General features: G+C 45.7%; 1 protein-coding gene across 3 annotated transcripts in view; it reads left to right on the top strand.

The window, feature by feature from the left end:
* Window positions 1–24957, top strand: part of HEMG2 (Flavin containing amine oxidoreductase family) — a 141688-nt gene extending 116731 nt beyond the window's left edge. Inside the window, exons 14-18 of one of the 3 annotated variants that reach the window (XM_087391766.1) lie at window positions 6783–6906; window positions 7031–7139; window positions 7226–7300; window positions 14023–14129; window positions 24586–24957. In XM_087391766.1, coding sequence (XP_087247892.1) covers window positions 6783–6906; window positions 7031–7139; window positions 7226–7300; window positions 14023–14129; window positions 24586–24716 — 546 coding nt within the window. In that variant the 3' untranslated portion in view covers window positions 24717–24957. Of the gene's footprint in view, window positions 1–6782; window positions 6907–7030; window positions 7140–7225; window positions 7301–7376; window positions 7541–14022; window positions 14130–24585 lie in introns of those variants that run through there. The other 2 variants (XM_087391769.1, XM_087391767.1) reach the window with 2 other exon arrangements.
* The last annotated feature ends 708 nt before the right edge of the window (window positions 24958–25665 follow it).

Raw genomic sequence — 25665 nt, 5'->3', positions numbered from 1 at the left:
ATCACTCTCCTTACCACTGCCTACAAAATCCTCGCCAAGATGATCAGTGCCAGAGTTCGACCTCTACTCCCAGACCTCGTCCATGACACTCAGACAGGCTTTGTCCAGGACCGCAGTATCCTGGATAATGTCTTCACCTTTTCAGAGGCGGCGGAGTGGGCTCAGTAGAGCGGTTCACACCTTGCCATTTTACTTCTCGACTTCGAGAAGGCCTACGATCGCGTGGATTGGTCCTTTTTGGAGGGGACTCTGGAGCGGCTAGGTTTCCCGGCAGGCTGGATTCAGGGTATCTCAGCTTTGTACAGGACAGCGTCTAGCAGAGTCATCATTGGAGGCAGGATGGGTGAGCGTTTCAGCTTGGAGAGATCAGTACGTCAGGGTTGTCCCCTGGCTCCTTATCTGTTTCTCTTCTTCGCCGAGGCCATGACTTACTACCTTCGGGCGAGGTCCACAGGGCTCAGGGGTGTTCGCCTTCCACTCCGGGAGGACACGGAGCTTCTGGACTCAGAGTACGCAGATGATACAGCCCTTTATGTCCAGGACGATGAGAGGATGCTAGAGAGGGTGCGGATGGCCCTGGAGGTTTTCTGCTCGGCCGCTGGTGCGAAAATCAACTGGAACAAATCAGTTGGTTTTCTCACAGACCCGGGGGCGTGTTCTCAGTGGGGGCGATTCCTGGGCTTCAGATGGATTCCACGTGGTCAGACAGCTAGATACCTTGGCTTCCAGGTTGGCCTAGACATTACGCCAGCTCAGCAGTTTCTCCCGGTGCTAGATTCCATCCGACGGAAGCTGGCTTTCTGGAGCACTGCTAAGCTGTCCCTTGCAGGTCGTGCTTTAGTAGTTAACCAGGTCCTTCTAGCCACGGCTTGGTATGTGGCTTCCTGTTGGTGCTTCTCGAGATCCAGCGTGGCACAGCTCAGGAGGTTGGTTCGGAACTTTCTTTGGTCTGGGGAGGATGGGCAGAGAGATACCAGAGCCAGGGTTGCTTGGCAGACAGTCATTCTTCCGCAGGCGGAGGGGGGTCTGGGGGTTATTGATCCAGAGCTTCAGAGTCAGGCCTTGTTAGGCAAGCTTATCATCCGCGGTTTGACCCCAGGGGGGCAGACGTGGAAGATGTTACTCCAGCAGGGAGTCGGCTCTTGTGTCCCGCGCCGAGGTGGAGAGTGGCTACCGTCCTTCAGGTGGATCTTCACTTCCGCCCCGCTCACTCAGCCCCGCTCCCCACTCGTTCGTAGCCTCCTCATGGTTTGGAGGCGGCTCCGTCTCAGTCTCACTCAGTCCCAGCCCAGCTGTCAGGAGGAGATCGATCGCCAGCCGCTCGTCTGGAATGGGCAGGTCAGAGATGCCGAGGGCCTTCAGTTGGGGGAGAGATCACATATCAGGTGGGACGGCTGGATGAGGGGGCCAGCCCGGTCCCTTCGAGTTTGGAGGGATACGTACAGACATCTGGAGATGGCCGATCTGGCAGACGCAGCGGGAGGTGCACGCGGAGTCCAGGCGAGACGCACGGAGATCGACGGAGCGATCCCAGCCGCTTGGTTGGCTCCACCTGAGCCTCAGGTCCTCATGCCTGGAGACACCCACTGGCTGGGACAGTTCACCCCCCGTGGCATCCCACTGGTGGTCGCAGGACGTTTGGATGACTCCTCTATCGCCTTCTTCGCGGTTTCAGGGGACGGACGACTCAGGAGAGAGGATGCGCTCATTGACCCCCTACTACCGTGGCAGAGGGTTAGGGTCGTAGGCCTTCTGGGGAAGGTCTGGCATACCGACCCTAGTATCGAGCAGGACCAGTTGCAGCTTTGGCGTCTTTGGCTCTGGGAGGGGCGGGCCTTGTCAGAGCTTGAGTGGGACCCAGGAGAGTGGTGGTGGCCAGAGATTGTGACAGGACAGGGGCAGACTTCCTTCTTCGCTTACAGCACGACTCTGGGCAGGCGAATTCTCGGGAGGATGCAGAGCCGCCCCCCCACCCAGCGTCCTAGCTGGTACGCACAGGGTATTTCCAGGTTCTTTTTGCAGGCTTTCTGGAAGGCCTTGTGGGAGAGCTGGCGGCCGCGGAAGATCTCGTACTTCCTGTGGCTTCTTACCCACAAAGGTCTTCCAGTGGGGAGCTGGTTGAGGCAGATAGGCCAGGACGGTTGCTGTCAGATTTGCCATGCGGATGAGGAGTCACCAAAACACTGCCTGTGGAGCTGCATGCGCGCCCAGGAAGTGTGGAGGTGGACTTTCGGGCTTCTTACTCGTGCAGCACCAGAGCTAGGAGTGATCACTTGGGGCGCGTTCTGTTGGTGCAGCACCGCACCTGGTCTTCATCACTTGTTCGAGGCATGCCAGCAGGACCCCACTTTCCTTATCACACAGGGGACGTGGGGGCCGCTCGAGGGTATCCCACAGCACCTAGCAGAGGCTGATACAGGAGTTCGGGAGAGGCAGCCAGTCTGGGAGATTATCAGCAGCATTACAGGATGGCACATCTGGACCTCGCGCTGCGCGCAGATCCTCGGTGGCACCTCCTTATCGACTGCCCAGATCATGGCGGAGATTTGGAGTGAGATTATTCATACCCTCAGAGGCCAGTGGGACCAGATTCAGGGAGACTCCCGGGCTGGTCAGGAGAAGCGGAGACGCTTCCTCCAGGCTTGGGATTCACAGAGCCTCTTCTTCGAGCAGACTACGCAGGGCCTTCGGTGGCACTACTCACCACCCCGATGGCTGTTCATTCACACTCAGCATATTCCTCCGTGAGAGTATGATTTATTATGCTACCTTTTGGGCTGCGTCCGGTTTGTGAACGCAGCCCGTCAGCTATAAGCTGACCTCTTGTATCTTGTTCTCGAAGTAATATAATTAGAACTGTTTTTTCGGCAAAAAAAAAAAAAAGAGTAGAGTAGAGGCCCGAGGGTAGAGTAGAGAGTAGAGAGTAGAGTAGAAGGTGGAGTAGAGGGTAGAGTAGACTGTAGATGGTAGGCACTAGGAGGCTGGAGCAAGGCAAGCAATGGAGCGGCGCGGGAGGAGCGAAAAATGAAAACGGCGGCCAAAATCTGCAAGAAACTCGTCGCGGCGGATTTTTGGACAGGCAACGTTTCACCCTAATTGCGCGTTTCGGGCGTTTCGAAGAAACGTTTCTTCGTGTTTCGGTGCCCGGAAACGCGTTTTTTGGTGACACTGGTTTTGACCATAAGGTACCATTAGAGTTCCAAATGGTGAAGGACAGTGTCTCGGATATCCGAGTCTCATAGACCCCGCTTCCCTATGTAGGGGAGGGGACAGGTGTCATACGGGGACCTGTAAGAAGTCGTCCCTCTTGTACCACTGCCCACTTTTCCTCCTTCCAGGCCTGATCCCGCTGTTGTAGCAAAGAGCGCCTCTCCTCATCCATAGAGATCGCTGGTTGATCTCGAAGGACTGAACTGCGTCGTAGAGCTGAGGAGGGGAAGGGAAGAACCGGCACCATGGGCATGAGTATGTCATTGATCGTAGATGTAGAGGGGAACTGGAGCTGAGCCTGAAGTGGGGGCTGAAGTCGAAGTTGAGATAGAGATAGAGGGAGCTGGGGCTGGAGGTGAAATTGAAACTGAAACTGTAGCGGGAGCTGAGGTCGAGGTAGAGATAGAGGTTGAAGGAGCTGAGGCGGGTCGTGCCTTTGCCTTGCTGTCTACCTCGAGTCCACTTCGGTTGTTGTAACATGTGTTCACATCCTCCAATTTCAGTTGTGTCGTTTGCCTTTTTTTTTTTGGTCGTCTTTCTTGGCTTTGTCCCCCATTTCTCTTGGACTGATTTTTTTTTTTGTGAGTGCAGGTCTTAGTGTTCGACCGGGAGTGGGAGCACCGGCTCCCCCCCCAATGATGGGAGGCACTCCCAATGCGAGGTGGTGGCGAGGTGAGGTGGAAGCCTGAGGTGGAGAGGCAGCTAGGAGGTGGAGAAGGAGAGGCTAAGGTGGCGAGGAGATTTTTTTTATAAAAAAAAGAAAAAAAAGAAGAAGAAAAAAAGCTAAGGTGGCGAAGGAGAAGGTAAGGTGGCGAGCAGCGAGGGGCTGGAGCGGGAGGAGCAGAGAGGGGGGTGGCTAGGTAGGCTGAGCGTAGGGAGCGTAGGGAGAGGCTGAGCATAGGGAAGGTAGGGGACATAGGGGTAGGCTGAGCGTAGGGGGCGTAGGGGTAGGCTGAGCGTAGGGGTAGGCTGAGCAGGGTAGAGGAGCAGAGAGGGGGGTGGCTGGGTAGGCTGAGCGTAGGGAGGGGGTGGCTAGGTAGGCTGAGCGTAGGGAGCGTAGGGAGAGGCTGAGCGTGGGGGGCGTGGGGGTAGGCTGAGAGTGAGTGAGCGTAGGCAGGAAGGAGGAAGGGAGAGTAGATAGGATTAGATGTCACATCAAAAAGTACATAGAAGGAGGTGGATGGAGAATTATATAGTCGCTCCACATTTTCCACCTAAAGGACCTCTAACTTAGCCCCTTTTTCCCCTTCATTACAGCCATCCCTTCCCATAGAATTTTGCCCTCAAAATTTCACAGCTTGGCTGTCCAAAAGTGCAGCAACAGCAACTACCAATCTATCCGGTAGAAGATAGGGGTGGTGGTCCTGGAAAATGCTTTCTGGCTGCCATGAATTTTCATCCTCAGAGAGTCCCCGCCACTTGATAAGATACTCTATCTAGGCCTTGTTCCGGAGTACATGGTCTCTGAAACCCACGATGCATCTCGGGACATAGAGGATGTGGCCCTCTTCATCCATAGGTGGCAACTCTGGAAGAACATGGACATGCTCAAAGACACATGGAAAACATCATGGATCTTGGAGGTACTGGGTAGCTCCAACTGATATGCTACCTCTCCAACCTTGCGGATGATCCTCTAAGGACCGTAATACCTATGAGCAAGCTTTGTGTTGGTATTACCTTTCAGCGAGGCATAACGGTTCTTATGGAGACGCAAATGCACATAATCTCCCTCTTTGAAAGACAAATATGCGTTTTTGGGCTTCAGGATAGTATCTAGACCCTAACCCAGATCACATTCCCTTGGGTTCATGGAGGCTTTGGCTCTATGGATGTCCCCATAAAGTATTTGCAAAGGGACTCCGAGGAGTGGGAATGGATTGATGCATGGCACCAAGAGAAGAGCCTCCCCTTCTTTCTCTATATGGTCAATAGTGCCAATAAGTTTCAGCTCAGCCTTAGAGGTTGGTGCCCACTAGAGCTCCTCATTGGGATAATTTTCAGATTTCTCTTGACTTGCAAGAATCTTTTTAAAGAAGACTATGGGAAATCCCTCAAGAATAGAAAAATGACTCTTTTCTTTTGGCTTTCTATTCATGGAGGGATTGTAGTGAACCAATGGAGGTCTAGGTTCGGTGAAGTACTCATTGCCTTCTTGCTAAGGAGACTATTCATCGTTGCTTATCGGACGTGCATCGATCATCTGGAAGGGGAGTACGATATTAGTGAGCAACTTTATGCCCTCTCCCTTCTTCATGACTTTGGGTGCTCGGTAGCTTAGCTCTCTCTTTCCGGTCCTCTCAAGAGTTTTATGAGAGACACGACACTTCTTGGGCGCTTTTGGTTCGATGACATTCTGTTGAGTCATCTTCTCTCCCTTCTTCATGGCTTAGGGTGCTCATTAGCTTGGCTCTCTCTTTCTAGTCCTTAGGGTATTCATGAGAGACATGACTCTTCTTGGCTCTTTTGGTTTTATGACATTCGGTTGAGTCACGTTCTTTGGACGATGTCCTTGGCTCTTCTTACAAACATGCACATGGGTGGATACTTCATGGGAAATTCTAGCAAGCATATTAGCATGGCATATTTGGAGGTCCAGATGCACAAAGGCCTTAGATAGTACTTAGATCCACCATGCACACAATTTGGCTAGTATTTGGATAGACACTGTACACCTTGGTGGCCATTTGGGAGAGCATGTAGGGGTCTTCCCAGCCTAGAGAACTATCTTCCTCAGGGAGGCTCCATGTACTTCTCGGAGTCCTTCGCAAGGTTGAGGTGGCACTTTCAGCCTCAACCTTGGATTTTTTCTAGCTTCTTATAGGAGCTTGAATATTGCCTTTTAATGTGTTTATTGTTTCATGCTTTGCATGATGTATCTCTCCCTGAGCTTGCTGTTGGAGTTCCTTTCATACTTAATAGGAGTTTCTTTTTGGGGGGAAAAATAAAAATCATCCGCAATGCTGTGTCAAGATGGAGTGGAGGGATGCTGAACTCAGACAAAATGATCTGGAGTGGGATCGACTGCTTACTTGTCAAGGAAGCTGGGTCTATCATTTAGTCCTTGCTGGGTATGCATATGAAAGTTTTATCTTCTTGAATTTTCGGTTTATCACCATTTTTATTTTCAGAAAAAAGAAACTTGTAAAGGAGGATAGTTGGGGGGACATCTGGTTAGTTTGTAGGTGCTCTCCCTGAGTTTTTCTCTTGGAGTTCCTTTCATACTTAACAGAAGTTCTTTTTTGGGGGAAAAAATAAACATCATGTGGAATGCTGCGTCAAGATGGAGTGGAGATACGCCGAACTCAGGCAAAATGATCTGGAGTGGGATCGAGTGCTGACTTGCCAAGGAATCTGGGTCTATGGTTTAGTCTTGCTGGGTATGCATATGAAAGTTTCCCATCTGCATTTTCAGAAAGGAAATTGTGAAGAGGGATATTTTTGGGGGGCATCTGGATAGCTTCTAGGTGCTCCAGCAATTCTGCAGAAAGAAAATTGCATGCTTGTTGTAAATATGAAATACACTTGCTTATCTTGAATCTCATACTCCTCTGGTCTGTTTTGTGAATCAGGCCATATATCCACCTGTGTCTGTACTAGCAATGGCATTTAAGAAGGAAGATGTGAAACGTTCTTTAGAGGGCTTTGGAGTTCTTGTTCCATCCAAAGAACAGGCTAATGGCTTTCAGACTTTAGGTAGTCATCATGTGCTTATATTATTGTTGATATGCAATGATTTTGTTATTTGGAGTAATCACCGAGAATGGAGTCTCAAGTGAAGGAAAAAGTTGTTGCTGGATGTAATTCCACTTGTTTGTAGGTACTCTCTTTTCCTCTTCTATGTTCCCAGACCGAGCACCATCTGATACAATGCTTTTCACAACCTTCATTGGAGGCAGCAGAAACAAAGACTTAGCATCAAGATCAATGTGAGATTGTAGGATCTTTTCTTTTTGTCGTTGAGTTCTTCTAAGATCAGGTTTGAATACCAATGGGGTTTGCTTTGTTGTTTCAGGGTGGAGTTGAAGGAAGCAGCCATTGCAGATTTACATCGGCTTGTAGGAGTAGAGGGTCAGCCTGTCTTTTTGAAGTATGTTTGAGCTCCATAATCCTTTTGTTTCAGAAAGCTCTGCAAGTTCTCTAAGGCTGCTGTTTTTTCTTCTCAGGAATGAAATGTCCTTCAGGAAGAAGTAATGCAAAACAGGAGTCATCACTCAAATATACCGTGAAATCTTCAATGGGATCAGTTGCAATTCAAAAGAAAGACATAAATATTGGCAACTTTAGTTTCTAGTTCATTGTCAAGGCTTCTTGAAAAAACGTCAGTGACTCATAAAGCCATATGCACCCTGGCCATTTACCTTTGATACACTGTCAGTGTTTCATCTAATTTAAAATTATCCTTACTACAAAGACCTCTATATAAGTAGATGCTCAAGTGTGTGTGGGTGCACGAATATGTACTTGTGAAAGCAAATATTTGTAATGTGGTCCACACCTTGCGTTGGATGCTGATAATGTCAATGGGGACGTCATAGAATATATATATGTTTTGGGATTGCATGTCAAACATAGATAGCCACTAGCTAGTGGAGGGGTGGCACATGGAGGAGCCATGCCACCTTACATTTTATAATATTACTACCATGGATTATGTACGTCACACCTTATGTGTCCTCTTACGTGGAATGGTGGCACATGGACATGCCCTGCCACCTCAACCCTGGGCCCTATGCACTCCATATTTTATTATACTATTGCCACACATACAAACACACACACATATTTATGCCTTTTTCTTAGACAAATTTATCCATAACAGTTTCCCCCTCCCGAGGCATGGAAATGACATGCTTGGGTCCATCACGCACAAAGAAGGGCTTGAGGTAACGCTTGTTGATCACCTTCTTACCATATGGCTCATGTAGCTCCCGAACTTGTATAGACCCATTGCTACATTCCTTGATGACTTTGTATGGACATCATGAGGTTGAAGCGGCACTATTTGTTTTGTTTTTAGAAGATGAGCTTGGGCATGTTCTTGGGTTTGTATTCCCACCAGAGAGAAAATAGGGGTGAGTGGTCCATAAACAAATCTTGTCTGGCAGCCGATTGGCATCAAAGATAACAAAATAAGTTGGTGTAAGAATGGGCACCTTTTGTGCCAAGTGGATTAAGGGTTAATCTAGACTCAGGAATCTGGGAATCTGGAGTCTAGTCTAAAATTCTTTCTTGAATTTGCCGACATGGTTCTTGACCTCGGCAAGATCAAAACTGGCCAGACGGGTTATGTACAAAGACACTGTTGGAATGAGATACTCCATTTTTTGAAGAGCTGTTCCTTGTTGAGTTCGCTTCTAAGCCTAGAAATGTGAGTGCATTATCAAGTCTGATTTCTCTGCTAGGCTTAGCTATGTAAGGGCATTATCGAGTCTGAAGAATATGACTCACCGTGAGACATTGAGTATTTCATCTCATAATGTTCTCGTTTTCTTTAAGTAAGTATCTGGTTTCATTATTTTTCAGCTAAGTAGAAGGTAATCCAATTCTAGGATCTTCTTCATGTTCAGGACTGCACAGAGACAGTGTAGACAGCTGGACAATGTCATAGATCGGAGCTGATAGCGAGCACCATTGCTTAGTACATATGGATGGCTAGGTGCAAGCAGGGCATAGAGCAGCAAACCACATCAGCCTCAGAGACACTGGCCAGCATTTGGCTAGAGATCATTCACACTCTTAGAGGAAGATGGGATAGACTCCAGGGAGACTCGGATCATGCTAGGCACAAGATGCATGCTTTTATCAGTATTGGGAGCCAGGCCCTGTCCTTCGTTTCTTCACAGATGGTGGTATAATGCAGCATTATAAACAACCGGAGTGGCTATTTGTTTAGCCCTTTGTACGAGGTAATCCCCAATAGAGTGGCGGCCAGCCAGGGTGATATCATTGTAAGTTTGTATTGTACCCTTTATTTGGGAGTTGTTTTTGCCTAGGTGTCTGTGTCACTACAGAGTATGTTATTTTCTGACTTAAAAAAAAAAAAATCTCATATTAAGATGTTGTTTAGTTACGAGGTAATGGGACATTTATAGTCAACTTGCTCCTTGGGGGTTAGAGAAACCACACCATATTCCAATCTTATTGCGGAGAAGAGGAGTCTGCCTTCAAAGCTATTACGAATGGAGAGAGCAGTCAAATATGTTGGCAAGGTGTATGATGGCATGCCAACTTAATTCCTTCCCAAGCTAGGAGGAGCGAATTCCGAAAGGCCAAAGATGATCAGAGTAGCAGTTGTGTATAGAGAAGCATAGGGGAATTGGCTGCAATTGTGCATCTAGCGAGGACATCACTAGAATTTGGTCGTATGCTATTACAATGTTGATCCCTCATTGTAACGTGGAGATGCTGCTACTTATTGTATTTATATTCTGAAGCTGTGATGACGTCCTTCTATGAACGCTGATAACTCTGATGATGTGCATCATGGAATTGTTGATAGCTTTAGTTGGCGGAGCATAGTTGAACCTTGTTCAGGGCATAGCTCTGGTTTGGAGGGGAGGATCCAATACACAATCAAAACTCAAGGCATGAGCAGTCAAAATTCAAGGCCATGTGAACAAGATGTTACTCACAGATGGCATATTTCATTGTGTGCCATAAGCTTTGATGGGTGGAAGCTGCTTGCAATAGGCAGGTTTAGATCTGCAATGTACTTGATCGATATGCTGAACTTTATGAATTTGCGTTTGCATTGGGTCCAATCCACCTTTGGTGAGGTGGAGGAAACCCTAAAAAAGCAGAGCAACAGACCAAACTGAAGCAGGATAAGCTTGCAGATATAAAGAGGTTGTGTGCTACAATAGTGACAATGAAAGGATCTGAACAAGGTTTTAAGTGCACACAAAGAGGAACCTTTAGGAGTCCCTAGGTTTGCAGTTTGCAGAAGGGCCAATTTGCAAAGGAATTGCCACTTCATATTGTCAAGGAAACAATGTAAGAGGTACTTAGATGGCTGCCTTACAACAATTGTATGATGAGAAGCAATAGACATCGCAACAAACATGGAGCACTCAAGAAAGGTTGATAGAAATGAAATGAGGCATCTTCGATTTGCTCCATCACAAAATGATGACCACATAAGTGTGTTGGAATTATCGCCATAATTGATGTTAGTGACCAATGTATGACCAATAAGTGGGTTAGGGGCACTTTTCCCTCATTAGAGGTTTTTCCCCTAACCACAGCTAGGACTCCTAACTACAGCTAGTAGTTAGGATAAGGTTTTGTCACTAAGACAAAACCTTAGGCTTGTATCTTGTTTCCTTATCTCTTTCAGTACACTTGTGTGGTTTGCTCTCTCTTGCTCTGTGCTCTTGCTCTCATTCTCTCTCTTACATTTGGTATCAGAGCAGGACTAGCTCCCGGAGAATCGCTAGGAGCTGGCATATGTCTGCTCACCATCAACGTCATCAGCCATACTGCGCCATCAGCCGAACTGTTAGTACGGACTGATTCCGTACGCCACCATATACACAAAACTTCTGTACAGCCGTACGGTCGGCCAGCTGCCACCAGGACACTTTATAGTCCAACCGTACACAGTGGTATAGCCGGTACACTGTACGGATTCCATACCCGCTACCACCTATACATACACCGTACTATCGATGTAGTACAGTCCTTACCTGCGTCAGCCGTACAATGCTTCCATACCCGCCGTACAGCTGCTCCATACAACAGCACTGCCCACATCTGCGGCCCTAGCTTCCGTACGTAGTACTTGCCATACATCCGTACCAGTCTGCACCGCACAGGTGTTTCCGTCAGTATTCTTTACAGCAGTACTGCCATAGTGACTGTCCGTACAGCTTCTGCACTCAGTCCGTATAGGTCGTTGCTGTCCTTGCAGCTCTTGGAAGCAGACATTCATTATAGGTTTTCTTTGGAGGGACTTTTTTGCAGGGTCCCCTTGGAGGTGCATTTTGCATTAAGCCAATCTCTGCTTGAATATAAGTCTTACTTGCTTTTGTGTCTACTTTCTAATTGTTGTCAAGGCCCTTCAAGGACCCGAAGTTTAGCTTTTACCTCTTCCAGCAATATCTTCAACTCCCTCGCTTCTTGTTGTAAGAAATAAATTTGTTCATGTTGCTCGAGAATGGGTCAGAGTCAAAACCACCTCGGTAATATGTCTTTGCATATGGAGAGGGTGTCCTGGTAATTGAGGAGTAGAGAGGTCAGCTGCTGTTGGTAGAAATAGTTTGTTTTTGGGTGGAGGTAGAGGGGGATTTGAAGAGGATACGCCACTCCATCTTCACCATGTCTACTTGTACCCCTTGGTTGAAGCTAACCCCCGGGCTAGGCTGGGGATTCAAACCCAGCTCGGGGTGAGGGGAACAAAGAAAGGTGTTGCTGCCGTTGTCGATAAAATCAGGAGGTGGAGGTTGTTGGCTGCTGCTGGTAGTGGTTACTGCTGGTGGCGGTTGCTAAGTAGGCTACTGCTGGGGGCTCTCAAAAAAAAAAAACCAAAGGAAACATAGGGACGATGTGCGACGAATTGTCATGGGCGAATCAAGTACGGGCTACGATGATGGGAAGGTATGGGCAACGGGTGAACCAGCTACGGTGAGGGGCGACGGGAAGGTACCGGTGACGGGGTTGATAGAGAAAGAAAGAAAGAAAGAAATTTTATTAAAGGTCCACGGAAGGCCATACATGGCCTATGGGACACAAAATCATCCGAAAGGAAAATACATCATCAACGATGCGCCAACTAGGTGGCCTCATCGTAATACAGCTAAGATGCCAAAAATGGCTACAGAAATCCTAGATACAAAATGAAATGAAATAGAGTACCAAAAATGCCTAGATACAAAATGTAAAATATGAAATATGAGGAACATCGTCTTCCCTAAGGGGTCTGTGATCCAAAGAAATGATGGAAGTCATGGCCATCGACCATGCCTCCTGCCATGAGTGTGAAGATCTGGGCAAGTGTCAAGTGGGCTGCTGGCGGTGCCAAGTCTCCATGGAGCAATCTCCTCCGAAAATCTGCCATCATCCTCCGTCGTCTAGAAATAAAGCGACGGGTACGGCCTCTGTGTAAGATCATCCTGCGGTGCTGCCGGATCATGTCATATGTACATCCTCGGGGTGGAACCATCGGTGCTCTCTGGCAAGATGGGCTATCTCTGTGCTCATGGTCCTGCGCCTCGTCCTGCTCCTCATGAATAACCAGGTCTCTGGCAGGGATGCGACGGTGCTCTCTGAGGAATCTCTCTCTGTATCTGGTGATCTCCCTGATGAACAACGCTAAGCAATACTGATCCTCATACTCCATAATCTGAGAGAGAGGTCCAAATCCGTGCCCAAATAAACAGTGAAATCTGCCACGGATCTCATAATCCGAGAGAGAGAGAGAGTGAGAGAGAGAGTTCCATTAATGTCTTCAAGAGGCCTCACGGGCCTATGAGACAAAATCACAATCAACAGAATAGCTCATACAAGCCACCGTGGGCTGAAGAAAAAGGCTTGCTAAGGCTCTTGCTAAGGGCTAAGCTAAGCTAATAATCTCAAAATAATCTAAAAGACTCAACAAACTCAAGCAGGTAGTGCTAGCATATCCGGGGGCCATGGTAGCTCTCCAATGAGACGCGAAGATGTTGTGAATCTGTAGCTGTAGAGCTGTCTCTTGCTGTTGCGAGGGGCGTGGTCTCCATGATCTTTGTATTTGATGGGCCATATCAAGGGTGGCACCTGGGCTGGACCTCTATAATGTGTGCTTTAGTCATCCTCTGTATCGTAGGCTCCGCCACTCTACGCCATCTCTTCCCGCTGATCCATGATTCTCTCATATCAGCTTTCTCTTCATCCTCTATCTCACTGTGTCCTCAGGCTGACTCGAAGGCATGGAAGTTGGTGACATGTCTCTATGCTCGAGAAGTCCCCTATGACACTGTCACCTCCTTCTGTCTGACCTCCTGCAGTAGGGTCTCTCTGTGTTGCCGAATGTCCATCAAAAAGAGACCCACGCAGACCGGGTCATGGAAATGGATCAGTCGGGTGAGTGGCCCGAAATTGTGTTCTTCCTAAAAGAAGTAATGGTATCGTCCTCGAATCTTGTAATAGGCAGGGCAAATGCACAGAAAGTACTCCTCTGTCTCCATTTCGACAAACAACCCACCACGTCGCATGAGCTCTTTGTTGATGATTTGGGATGTCCACTAGACTAAAGATTTACTGGTATGGATGGGAGAGGGGACCCCTCTCTCCCCTATGCGCGTTTGGAGAGGATTCAAGGGATGTCCTCACCCGAGCACCAAGCACTCACAAACACACCTATAGGGAGGCAGGTCCACCGGGTGTCTTCTCGGGCATAGGTATTCCTGTACAGGGTATTTGCATCCTTTGGCTACGAGGTTGCAGAGGGTTGGAGACTAGTCAGATTGACAGAGCAAAAGCCGATTGAAGATGCTATACTTCACAAAGTCAGAGCAACAACTCTAAGGTGGTGTTGTATTAAGGGGTTGACACATGCTGCAGGGGACTTAATGAAGATGAAGGGTGCTGGATTGTGGAAAGATCAATGGCCAGTAACATAAAAACTTCATAACATTTCATGATATTTTTTCTTTTCTGTAGATGGAGTTTGTGGGTCGATAAAAGTCCAGGCATCAGGAATCACAGGAAGTTTACTGCTAGATAAAAGTCTTGGACTGAGCAGTAGCTTAATGTTAAAGAAACAAATGTGCGTCTGATTTTCAAATTTGTGCTATAGCACTCTTACACTTGAAGTTCATGGACCATTTGCAGGCATGTTTTTTGGAGGAGATCATTCCCTCAATATGGCAAAGGATATGGTGAAGTCTTAGATGCATTGAAGAAAGTGGAAACTGACCTCCCAGGGTTGTTCTGTACTGGTATATTCCTTAAACATCAGTGCAGCTCTGTTTCATGGATGTGAAATATTTCCTGCCTTTTATGAGTAAAACTCTATATTGTGTCTCATTAGCATCTCTGTTTATGATGTATTTGTACATGTACTGAATTTTTTGTCCTTGTTCCTTTATTACTGCTTTTAATTTGATAAATGAATTAGTTCTATGGCTAAATTAAAAAAATTCCCCTGAAAAAATAAACTTTGATTAAGTACAATTAAAGTACATGAAAATCCGGGATAAATCTTGTGAAGACCTCATACATAATAAGGTTGTCATAACCAATCCGGAGAGTGGAAATGTCATGACACAGCTCTCTTGACCACTATTATCTGTGATGTGCCCTGAATCTTGCCCCAAGTAGCCATGAGAGTATGTATGATATTCTACCATGTCAGTGATAATGACTAAGAAGCACAATGAGAGTGCTCTCAACGGAAGCAAGAACGGAAGAGGGAGAGAGAGAAACAGAGAGCCACACAAGTTTTGGTGGGTGCAGAACCACCCTAATCTTCTTTTTCATTCATTTATGTATGTGTTTGAGTATTGTACATAACCGGGTAAAGGCACAGTGACCTTTAACCCCCACAACCTCCCACTTAAAGGACAATGTGCCTTCAAGGGAGAACAACTAGTGAGCATACTATCCAATGCCCATCAATACACGACAATACTCAAACCGTTGACTAGGTAGACTCTTTGTCAGCATATCTGCAGGGTTATCATCCGTATGAACCTTGACAAGCTCTATGCGCTTGTCCTTAAGTACCTCCCTGATGAAATGGTACCTGACCTCAATGTGTTTGGTCTTTGCATGAAAGACCGGATTCCGTGCTAGCTGAATAGCACTCATGGAATCACTATGCAATGTCGGTACACTTGTATGAATCCCCAAATCTCCCACTAGCCGATCAAGCCATATAGCCTCCTTGCAACCCTCTGTGGCTGCAACATACTCAGCCTCTGTGGTAGACAAAGCAACGCACTTCTGTGCGCGAGACATCCACGACACTGCACCACCTGCAAAGGTGAACACATAGCCAAAAGTGGATCTCCTACTATCCACATGCCCTGCATAGTCTGAATCTGTGTACCCAAGTACACGCATGTCTCCTCTACCAAAGCAGATGCACATCTCCTTGGTACCCTTCATGTACCTCATGATGCACTTAACTGCCTCCCAATGCCTCTTTCCTGGATTAGCCATATACCGGCTGACAACTCCCACTGCAAATGCAATGTCTGGTCTAGTAGCTATCATAGCATACATAAGACTCCCAACCACTGATGCATAAGGAACCTTGGCCATCATGGCCCTCTCCTCATCTGATTTGGGACTATTTGTATGACTCAGTTTCACATATGGAGGCAATGGAGTACTCACTACCTTCCCCCCCTCCATATTGAAACGCTGCAATACTTTTGTAACATACTCCTTCTGTGAAAGCCAAAGGAGTTTCCTACTCCGATCATGCGTGATGCGCATACCAAGAATATGACTTGCAAGTCCCAAATCCTTCATATCAAAGGCCTCATGCAACTTGGCCTTTAATGCATCTAGCTCATAAGTATTCTTATTAGCCAATAGCATATCATCCACATATAGTGTCAGGAGTATCAGGCTATTATCCTTAGCCCTTTTAGTGTAGAGGCAGTGATCAATTTCACTCCCTCTAAAACCCTGGGACCGAATGAAAGCATCAAACTTCTGATACCATTCTCTAGGCGCTTGCTTAAGACCATAGAGACTCTTCTTCAGCTTGCAAACTAACTGCTCTTTGCCCTTTTCTTCAAAGCCTTCCGACTGCACCATGTAAATTTCCTCATGCAAATCCCCATGCAAGAAAGCTGTCTTGACATCCATCTGCATAAGCTCCATATCTTCTGCTGCCACTAGTCCAAGCATGCATCTAAGTGTGGTCATCTTCACAACTGGAGAGAATATCTCATCAAAGTCCACCCCCTTCTCTTGCTTGAACCCTTTAGCGACCAAATGGGCCTTGTACCTAGGCACATCATCACCTGTGACCTTCATTTTGTAGACCCATTTACATGGTAATGCTTTCTTTCCATGTGGCAAAGAAACCAAGTCCCAAGTCTTATTCTTCATAAGTGAACTCATCTCTGATTGCATAGCATACTCCCACTTGCATTCATCCTCGCGCATCATAGCCTCTCTGTAGCAAGAAGGCTCCCCACAATCAGTAAGCATCACATAGTCTACCCCTGGAACAAACCTATCAGGTGGTCTAGACACTCTAGATGATCTTCTCAAGGGCATTTCAGCTTGCTGTCCCACCTGCATATCAGTCACATTTGGCTCATCATTTCCACCAATAGATGATTCATCATCTACCCTTGATTGTATACATGTGGGAGTACTTGGTGGTACCATTTCTTGCACATTTGGTGCATGGACAGCTTGCTGTCTATCAACATATGCAGGTGGATTCACATCCTGGAAAGTGATTCTCCTCATTTCCACATCCCTCATGGGTGCCTTATGCATCTTCTTCTCATTGAAGACTACATCAGGGCTGCGTATGATCTTCTTTACTTCTGGATCCCAGAGCCCATCTCTCCACTTTCACCATAAGCCAAAATGATGCATTTCCTAGACTTAGGATCTAGCTTCTTTCGAAGCTCTTTTGGCACATGTGCATATGCCTCACACCCAAATATACGCAAATGAGAGTAAGAGGGCTTCTTGCCACTCCATGCCTCTTCAGGAATACCACCATCCAAACTCTTACTAGGTGATCTATTGATCACATGCACTGCAGTCTTCATTGCCTCAGCCCAAAAACCACAAGAAAGACTTGCATTGGAAAGCATGCATTGCAACCTTTCTTGAATGGTACGGTTCATCTTTTCTGCAACTGGATTTTGCTCTGGAGTACAAGGGGATGTGAGCTCCCTCTTAATCCCACGTGTATCATAGAAATGCTGAAAGTCATGAGAGAGATACTCTCCACCATTGTCAGTCCGTAGGCATTTAAGCGTTCTACCTTACTGATTCTCAACCAAGGCCAGCCATTTCTGAAATATCTGGAACACACACTCTTTTGAGCTATAGCATAAGCCCACACTTTCCTAGTTGCATCATCAAAGAATGTCACATAGTATTCAGCCCTGCCTAATGACCGTGTAGGCATGGGACCACATACGTCTGAATGCACCAAATCGAGCTTTTCAAACTCTTTCTTTCCCCTTCTTTTATGGGCTGATTTAGTCTGCTTCCCATAGAGACAGTGCTCACAAAATTCAAAATCAGAGAAACTCAAATGCGGTACATAACCCAAATGGCATAAGAGTTTCATTCCATTCTGGCTCATGTGCCCCAATTTGCAATGCCACAAAGAAGTGCTTGGCTACTCGGTTATTGCAACAACATGATTAAATACCCCTGATACATGTAAGGGATACAAAGTCCCACACTTGGCACCCCTGGCCAAAAGCATAGAGCCCTTCTGAATTTTCCAACTCTGAAAGCCAAAAGTGGTGTGAAAACTAGCATCATCTAGCTGACCCACTGAAATAAGACTCTTGGTCAACTTAGGCACATGTCTCACATGTTTCAAAATAAATGCAGACCAATTTGCAAAAGAAAACTTTATGTCACCTGCTCCGACTATGTCACATGCATAGTCATTTCCAAGATGCACACATCCTGTCTTTCCACTATCATAAGTGGAGAACCATTCCCTATGGGGAGTAACATGGAATGAAGCACCAGAATCCAAAATCCAATCCTGGGAATATGCATCATCTGAAGTGGTAAGCAACTCTGCACATAAACTAGACATGAAGAGAATGTCATTGTCACTATCATGTGGGCTGCATTGATCTCCTCAATCTTCACTTTTCCTTTGTCCTCCCTTGGACTCTCTTCCTTCTGATTTGCACCCCAATTTGCATTCTTTTTCTTATCCTTTTGCTCTCTTTTCAGCTTGTAGCAATCTTTGTTCATATGGCCCTTCTTGCCACAGTGGTAACACTCAATGTTCCGTGCCCTGGATTTGCTACGAGACTTCCCTCTTTCTTGGGACTTCCCCCTGAACTGCTGCCCCTTTGCACATTTAAGGCTGCATCCTGCTTGTTGCCGTCCATAGACTTTCGTCTAATCTTCTCGGCCAACAAGCTACCCACAACATCATCAAATTTCAGTACTCCACCAGGTGCAGAGTTACTGACAGCTGTACGGAAGGTATCCCATGAGGATGGCAATGAACATAAGAGAAATATTGCCTTAGTCTCCGCATCAAAATTCATCTTCTGAGCCTAAAGCTGGTTGAAAATAATATTGAATTCATTTAAGTGAGAAGCAATGGAGACCCCTTCCTTCATCTGCAGCTCAAACAACCTCTTCATGAGGTAAACTTTATTAGAGGCAGTTTCCTTTTCATAAGTGGCACACAGTTTCTTCCATAAATCTTCCGTAGTCTGCTCATTTATTACTACTGTGAAATAAACTGACTCTGCAAGATGAAGTCTAATAGTAGATTTTGCTAATGCATCCAACTCATTCCAATCATCCTCAGACATATTTGTAGGCTTAGCTTCAATCCTTGCCAAGGGTTTAATCTGCTTCTTTTGAATAAGCACATCTCTTATTTGTCCTTTCCACAAAGAAAAGTTTGTCCCATCAAACTTTTTAATGCTAAAAAACTCCTTTTCAGACATGGAAGAGGATGCCATGATGCAAATGAAGCAAAAATCCCAAATGCTAGTGCCTACAAGAGAGAATGACACCAAATACCAGGTGCACCGAAATGTGTATGCCACAATAGAGTGAAATATCACCAAAACTCATGTCTCAAAGCATCTGACTCATGTGCATATACTATGCATCCATATGAGCAAATCTGGCCCAAAAGAAAATGCCAACTGCAATGGCAATCCAAAATGCCAATAAGTGCCAAATGACTCAAGCATAAACACCATCCATGGGCATATGCATTACCAATATCTCATCCAAGAGAGCATAACACTATCAGTGCATCACCTGCAATGTGTCAAAGCTGTCCCTCACCATAAAATAGCATCTATGTGCAAAGCGTCCATAAAAATAGCATCCCACAAGGCAATCTGGGCCTATCAGCGCATCCAATAAGGATCGCAATGCATCCAAATGGCCCATAAATCATCCACTGCAACCCAATTCACACCACGAATGAGCACACACTGCTCAAACTGCAACCAGAGTGATCTGCATAAGGTATGCTCAAGAAATCATGGTCCCACGGTAATGACCGCTACTGAAAATAGAACCTGAGATGCCTCAAAACATGGGCGCCATTGCATAATCGGACTCAGCAAGAAAATCTGCAAATATCTCTCTTCTGCCAGAACTCCAAAATCCCAACCGATGAGTGAGAAATGGGAGTCAACACTTATCCACTGCCATGTGGCATAAATCTAAGGTTTCAAAACCTTAGAATGAAAAATGCATAACAGAGAGACGAAATCGAATACACAGAGATCTATAACTCTGAAAATCCTCCACTGAATTGCGTAAGAACTGACAAGTAGGGGTTTTTGGGTGTCCGGAACGCAATGGGACAGACGGTTTTGGAAACCGTGGTCTCAATCACTGGGTCCAACACACGGACTGAAAAACGTTTTTGGAAACAGAGCTGTTTGTAAACTCCACCGGAGTGCAAATGATGAGCAACATAGAAGTTTTAGGACCTCCTGAGTCCACCGGAACTGACAGATCTGCAAATGGTTGCTCCAAACTTGAGTTCCAACACCCAGGCAGAAAAACGCAAAAACTGACACAGTGAGTCAGAAATCCAATGAAATGATCCCATATGCAAGAATGAAGGTGTTTCCAAGCTCGTGAAGTGAATTGGACACCAAAAGCAAGCAATAGTTGCCTCTACAAGTCAATACGGAGTCTCTGTCATCGAACGGAACAGGGAAAAGCTCAAAAAACGACTTTTTCTTTGAAAACACTTAACAGGCTCTCAAAACCACTTCGCAAAACCAAACAAAGGTTCCTTCAAGGTCTCTACACACTCGAATGCAAGTAAAGTCACCCACAAAGCTTCCCACAGAGCTTCTCCTTCCTCCCATAGAGCTGCTGAGCTTGAAGCATTCACACACGCTTAGCTAGATCACCCGGGCTCTGATACCAGTTGAGAGTGCTCTCAACGGAAGCAAGAACAGAAGAGGGAGAGAGAGGAACAGAGAGCCACACAAGTTTTGGTGGGTGCAAAACCACCCTAATCTTCTTTTTCATTCATTTATATATGTGTTTGAGTATTGTACATAACCGGGGTAAAGGCACAGTGACCTTTAACCCCCACACATAAGTCAGTGTCCCATCCAGGGGCCTCTATGCATCTGGATCTCTGAATCTGCCATGCAGTGAGACTAGCTCCCATACGGATTTTAGAGCACGAGTTGCAACAATGACGTCTATGTGCTAATATCGGTACTATACCCAGGTTGATGAGCTGAGAGGCTCCTCTTTGTATCCAAAATGTCCTATCAAAGTCTGCTCCCTCATACAAAACCTGAGGAACCGACTGTGTGAGTTTCAGGATTAATCTTCTGAAGCCCATACATGGTTGTTGTAACCAATTCGGAGAGTGGAAATGTCATGATGCAGCTCTCTTGACCACTATTATCTGTGATGTGCCCTGTTGCTGGCGCCTCTTCTGCACCCTGCTGCTGCTGTAGTCTGCACCTTCTTTAGTGCCTTGGTGCACTTCTGAGGGCTGGATCTGCTGGCTGTATGCTACTGCCTTCTCTAGTGCATTTTGTGCACCTATGGAGGCAAGATCTGAGCCTGCAAATGCCAAGACTTAATGCCTTATGCCCCCCCAATGGGAGCTTTTTAGTGGGGCTGAAATCCCCCCCCGTCTGTAACAGGCCGACTGGTCTATAAATCTGGCTGACCCAGTTCGTGGGCTGGTCGACCAGGACAGGCGTTGAGGGCCTATAAAACACCCTCAGGCCTGCTCCATTTCTGCCCATCTCCAAGGCTGACAGCAGCCCCTTGAGCCCTTCAATGGCGACCCAACTAAGCTGCATACCTGGTAGCAATCAATGCCCATGTGTGGCCAAAAAATGTCCAATACCATGGCTGTCTCTTCCAGGATGGATTTTCCGTGTGTTGAATGTAATCCTAAAAAGCATCAGTATGCTGCCCATGCGGCAGCCTCTTTATTCCTCTTCCCTCCCCCTATAACACTATAGATGTCACTCCCCCAATTGGGGGCTTACGAATGGGGAGTTGACCCTAATGTTTTGATACCCCCTCTCAACGAGCTCTTGTGAGCCATAGCCCGCCCCTCGCATTATGCACTAAATCTGATGCTTGGGAAGAGCGCTGAGGGACATATCAAGGCATATGTTTTGATTGACAAATCTAAATTGAGTCCTGTAGCAGATCAAACCAAATGGCAAGACATGATTTAGATATTTATCATATTTTTTTGCACCATGTAGTAAAACAACATGCGCGTCAAAATACATTTTAGGCTATCATTTCTCAAGGTTGAGAATAGTAGGATAGCTCACTTAGGTACTCCTTTTTCAAGGGGTATATCCTGGAAAGAACATTGTCAACGAGCTTCTGCATCTATGGCTTTTATCCCTTTCTATAGACGATGGCCCACCTCTCTATAGAATACTCACAGATGACATAGAGCATTGTCCGTGGTTCACTTTTCTTAAAATAACGTATCTTACAATACAATGTATCTTGTCATGGCTTGCAAGAGAAGTAGACAGAGGTTGCAAGATAGGAAAGTGGAAGGAAGAAATTGAAAGAAGAGAAAATAGATGTTACACTATCCAAACGACATTGGAAGATACATTTGTAGTATTTGTGCAGTGAGAAACATCACCATGAAAAGCACCTATGTCTGGTCCAAATACCCTTTGATTAAACATCAACATCTTCTCTCTAATGGCATGGTCTATGCCATTTGGAAATGGCTCCGCATCATCCACACTCCGCCTGAGTCGTACTTCGTAACTTGTCCATGATAACGCTCGTGGTTTTGCAGAGGCTAGTGACAATCGTTAGTTGTAAGGCAAAGGTTTCCACTGATGAGGAAGCATGGAGGGATGATTGTGTCATTTAGTTGCGGAACCTAGGGGGATTTCAGATATTCCTAGGTTTATCGGTACCGTCGATCATGAAGACTAAGATAAATCTTTTTGTTCAGACGAGTGTCTCCTTGTGCGTCTAGTTCTCTTGGGACACTAGTGGCTAATTTGTAAGGCTAATGTATTCTCCACAACAGGGAAAGAAACGAGAAAAGGATCACTTGTTCTCTGGCTATGGTATTCAAGTTATAGCTTTGAAGTATAAGAGGTACAACAACACTTATTACTCTATTTTGATGAACTGAAGTCAAGTCTTTGGGCAAGATGGTCGCCCTACAAGAATTGCAGTGTTTCATCAACAGCCAAACTTGCCTTTTGTGTGGTCAGTTCAAATTTGTGGCTCGACTGTCCAAAATGAGTCACTTTATCAAGATTGAAAACTATTTAGCTACACCATTCATGGAGCATGTTTATAGGTTATATTGTCTACCAGTCAGTATTGTTACTGACTGGGATAGGGAATTCTGAATCTGTATAAAAAATCTCGTAAGTTGGCTTCACAATGGGATCAAGACAGACAGTGGATTACTCTTGAAGCCTACATCAAGGTGTAGTCTGATGAAAATAACAAGCTTAGATGAGAAAGTAGCATAACATGTATAAGTATGGTGAATCTGGATGCCGCAATATTCCTCCCACTTTTGTAAAATCACACTCTATATGATCCATTTGAGCAAAAACATGTGGGGTGTAAGGTGTCGAGTTTGGTGTTAGACATCCAGCTTGAGGTTTTTCATGATAACCTGCTCTTTAAAAATCAGTTCTGAAGTGGAGCTCAGTCCAACTCCCTATTAACCATCTCTTAAAGAAGTGGCTACAAAATTCTCCCAGTGGGTCCATGTGGCTGTCAACTCCTAATGCAATCAACTGCCCTTAGGTACGTGAGAGTTTTAAAAGGACTGTTCAAACTTTTCTTTTGTCCCCTCTAGCGGCATATAAAAAGCACTCTTCAAACATATCTTTTGTCCTCTCTATCGGCATATAAATCAGTGCCATGCTCACATCAGCAGAAAAATCTAATGAATATAGAGTGATTTCTCAAAGATGAGAGACGAAAATGAGCCCAATCTCCTGGAGGGATGAAGGGATTAATGCAATGAACAAGTACTTCGAAGGCCAGGCCTTGGAACATAGAGATGCCTATCCTTGACAGCATTGCAAGGGATGGGACTGTTCTTTGTATCAAAGAGAAGCATGCCCTCCAAGATCGCACAAGTATTTTCATCTGCAGCTTTCCCTCAAGCCAGGATTCTGCTTGTCTCACTCAGCATTATGCGACTCTTGGGGAAAGTCCAGCATGAAAGGTGTGAAGTATGAGGAAGAACATGAAGGAGACATGGCAGACATAGTGGAAGAGGAAGATAACCCTATGCTCCTTTCTGTTGAACTCCCTACCTACTGGATTGGAGTTTCATGAGATTTTTGGTCTTGTTACCTAGGTTGTTTTTCATTCTTAGTCATAGCTTTGAACGTTACGACAAGAAACATCAGGGAAAAGCCACATTCCCATTCCATTGCTTCCATTGTATGAATTGTAAGATGATGATGGAATATTGAACATACTGCACAAGGCAATACATGTATCACTGTAGGGCATCTGTTTTTTGACTCATTCCTCTTTTAGGTGCAAAAATGCTGCAAAATGAATATTACACAATGAGAAAGTTCCACTCATTGTGATCATCTTCACTTGACAGTTTTACATTGAAAGGAAAATGCTTTAGCCAAGCAGTGCCAACTCTGCCGCCAATAAATATTTAAAACATCCGAAGTCTGGTCCAGACAATGCATATCAATGGACGTTAATGGACTTGAATGGACTTTAATGTGACCCTCATAACCACTGGCCCAGATTGATCTGTCTCTAGCTTTTATCAAACTATCATAGCATGAGCTCTTGTGCAATACTCCTGAGACAAAGAGGTCGTATAACAGCTTTATAGAACATGGCATACAAAGGAATGAGTGCTCATTGTACATCTCCTACTGATGCTATCAAAGTGAGGGGAACAAGTATCTCAATTCAAGCGTTACATGCAGATTCTGAAGGTATTCTTTTAGTAATAAGAAACATATGAGCCCTTTTGAAACTTTAATTCATGATATCAGATCACGTTTCGTATCAAACATGACTGCGCCTTTATGATATTCATGTGAAACATTCAAGTATTCTCAGTGCTGTTTAAGTCCTGATAAACTTCCCTACTGGCACTTGGATAAAGTGCATTTAAAGTAGGAGCGAGATGTTTTTCATGTTTGAATGCGTTTACCTATGCCAAACTGATTTTGGTTGATGACTTGCCTCCTTGAACAGGAAACCACAAAGGAGGCTTGTCTGTAGGAAACGCTCTGGCTTCAGGGTACAATATTGCTGGCGAAGTTATTGAATATCTGCAGTCCTCTGGTGGCTGCAAGCTGTATACAATGGCTTCAGCGAATCAATAGATGTGAAGGCTTCAATGAGTGTATTTTGCTAAGTCTCCTTACAGGAAGAATCCTGTTTGAGGAATTGAGGATACTGGTTAGTCCCTTGAATATTGTCATACTTTCTGGAAATTACCACGTTGTTGTGAAAGTTCATTTTACATGGTGTATATCTTTCATATTTTAACTGATTATGTACGGTCACAATGTTGTTTAAATCATTTCATTTTGTCAAATATGAGAGAGAGAGAGAGAGAGAGAAAGAAAGAAAGAAAGAAAGTGTATTATTGTCCACTAAAGACCAAAATGGGCCCATGGGACATCAAGAACTCTGCATACAAGATAGCACAAAATCAACGTGCCACAAAGAAGAGGCATCGTCGAATATCATCTAAGTGCTACGCAATACAATGCAAGTGAAAGTCATAATGTCAAATCTGAGCCTAAATACAAAGTAAACTAGATGCAAGGAAACCGCCCCTGGGTGCAAAATGGGGGGATGAGTACAATATGCCAATACAAAGATACAAGTCCAGGTGTCACGGAGTCTGAGAACCAAAATAATACTGGAAATCCTGTCCATCGACTCTGCCTCCTGCTATGAGAGTACAAATCTGAGCAAAGGTGAGGTGAGCGGCTGGTGGGGCGAGATCTCCATGAGTAAGTCTCCTCCGAAAAGCTGCCATCATCCTGGATCGTCTGGAGATGAAGTGGCGAGTACGTCCCCTATGTAACAAGATCCTGCGGCGTCTACAAACCATCTCATATGTACATCCACAGGGTGGAGGCATGTGTCCTGTGTGAGCTCTAACCTCCTCGTGCTCCTCCTGGTCTCTGTCCTCTGGTATAGCGTGTGCCTGAGCTCTATCAAGCTGGGCTCTATCACGCTCCGGTCTGTGCTGATGGTCTCTAAGGTAGTCTCGTCGAAGCATAGTGGCCTCCCTGACATAAAGATATGAGAGAGAGAGAG

The sequence above is a fragment of the Dipteris shenzhenensis genome, chromosome 20 (genome assembly GCF_047967505.1).
Source record: "Dipteris shenzhenensis isolate YYH24624 ecotype China chromosome 20, Dip_SZ_1.0, whole genome shotgun sequence".
NCBI classification, from domain to species: Eukaryota; Viridiplantae; Streptophyta; class Polypodiopsida; order Gleicheniales; family Dipteridaceae; genus Dipteris; species Dipteris shenzhenensis.
This window is presented reverse-complemented; position numbering and strand designations above follow the sequence as displayed.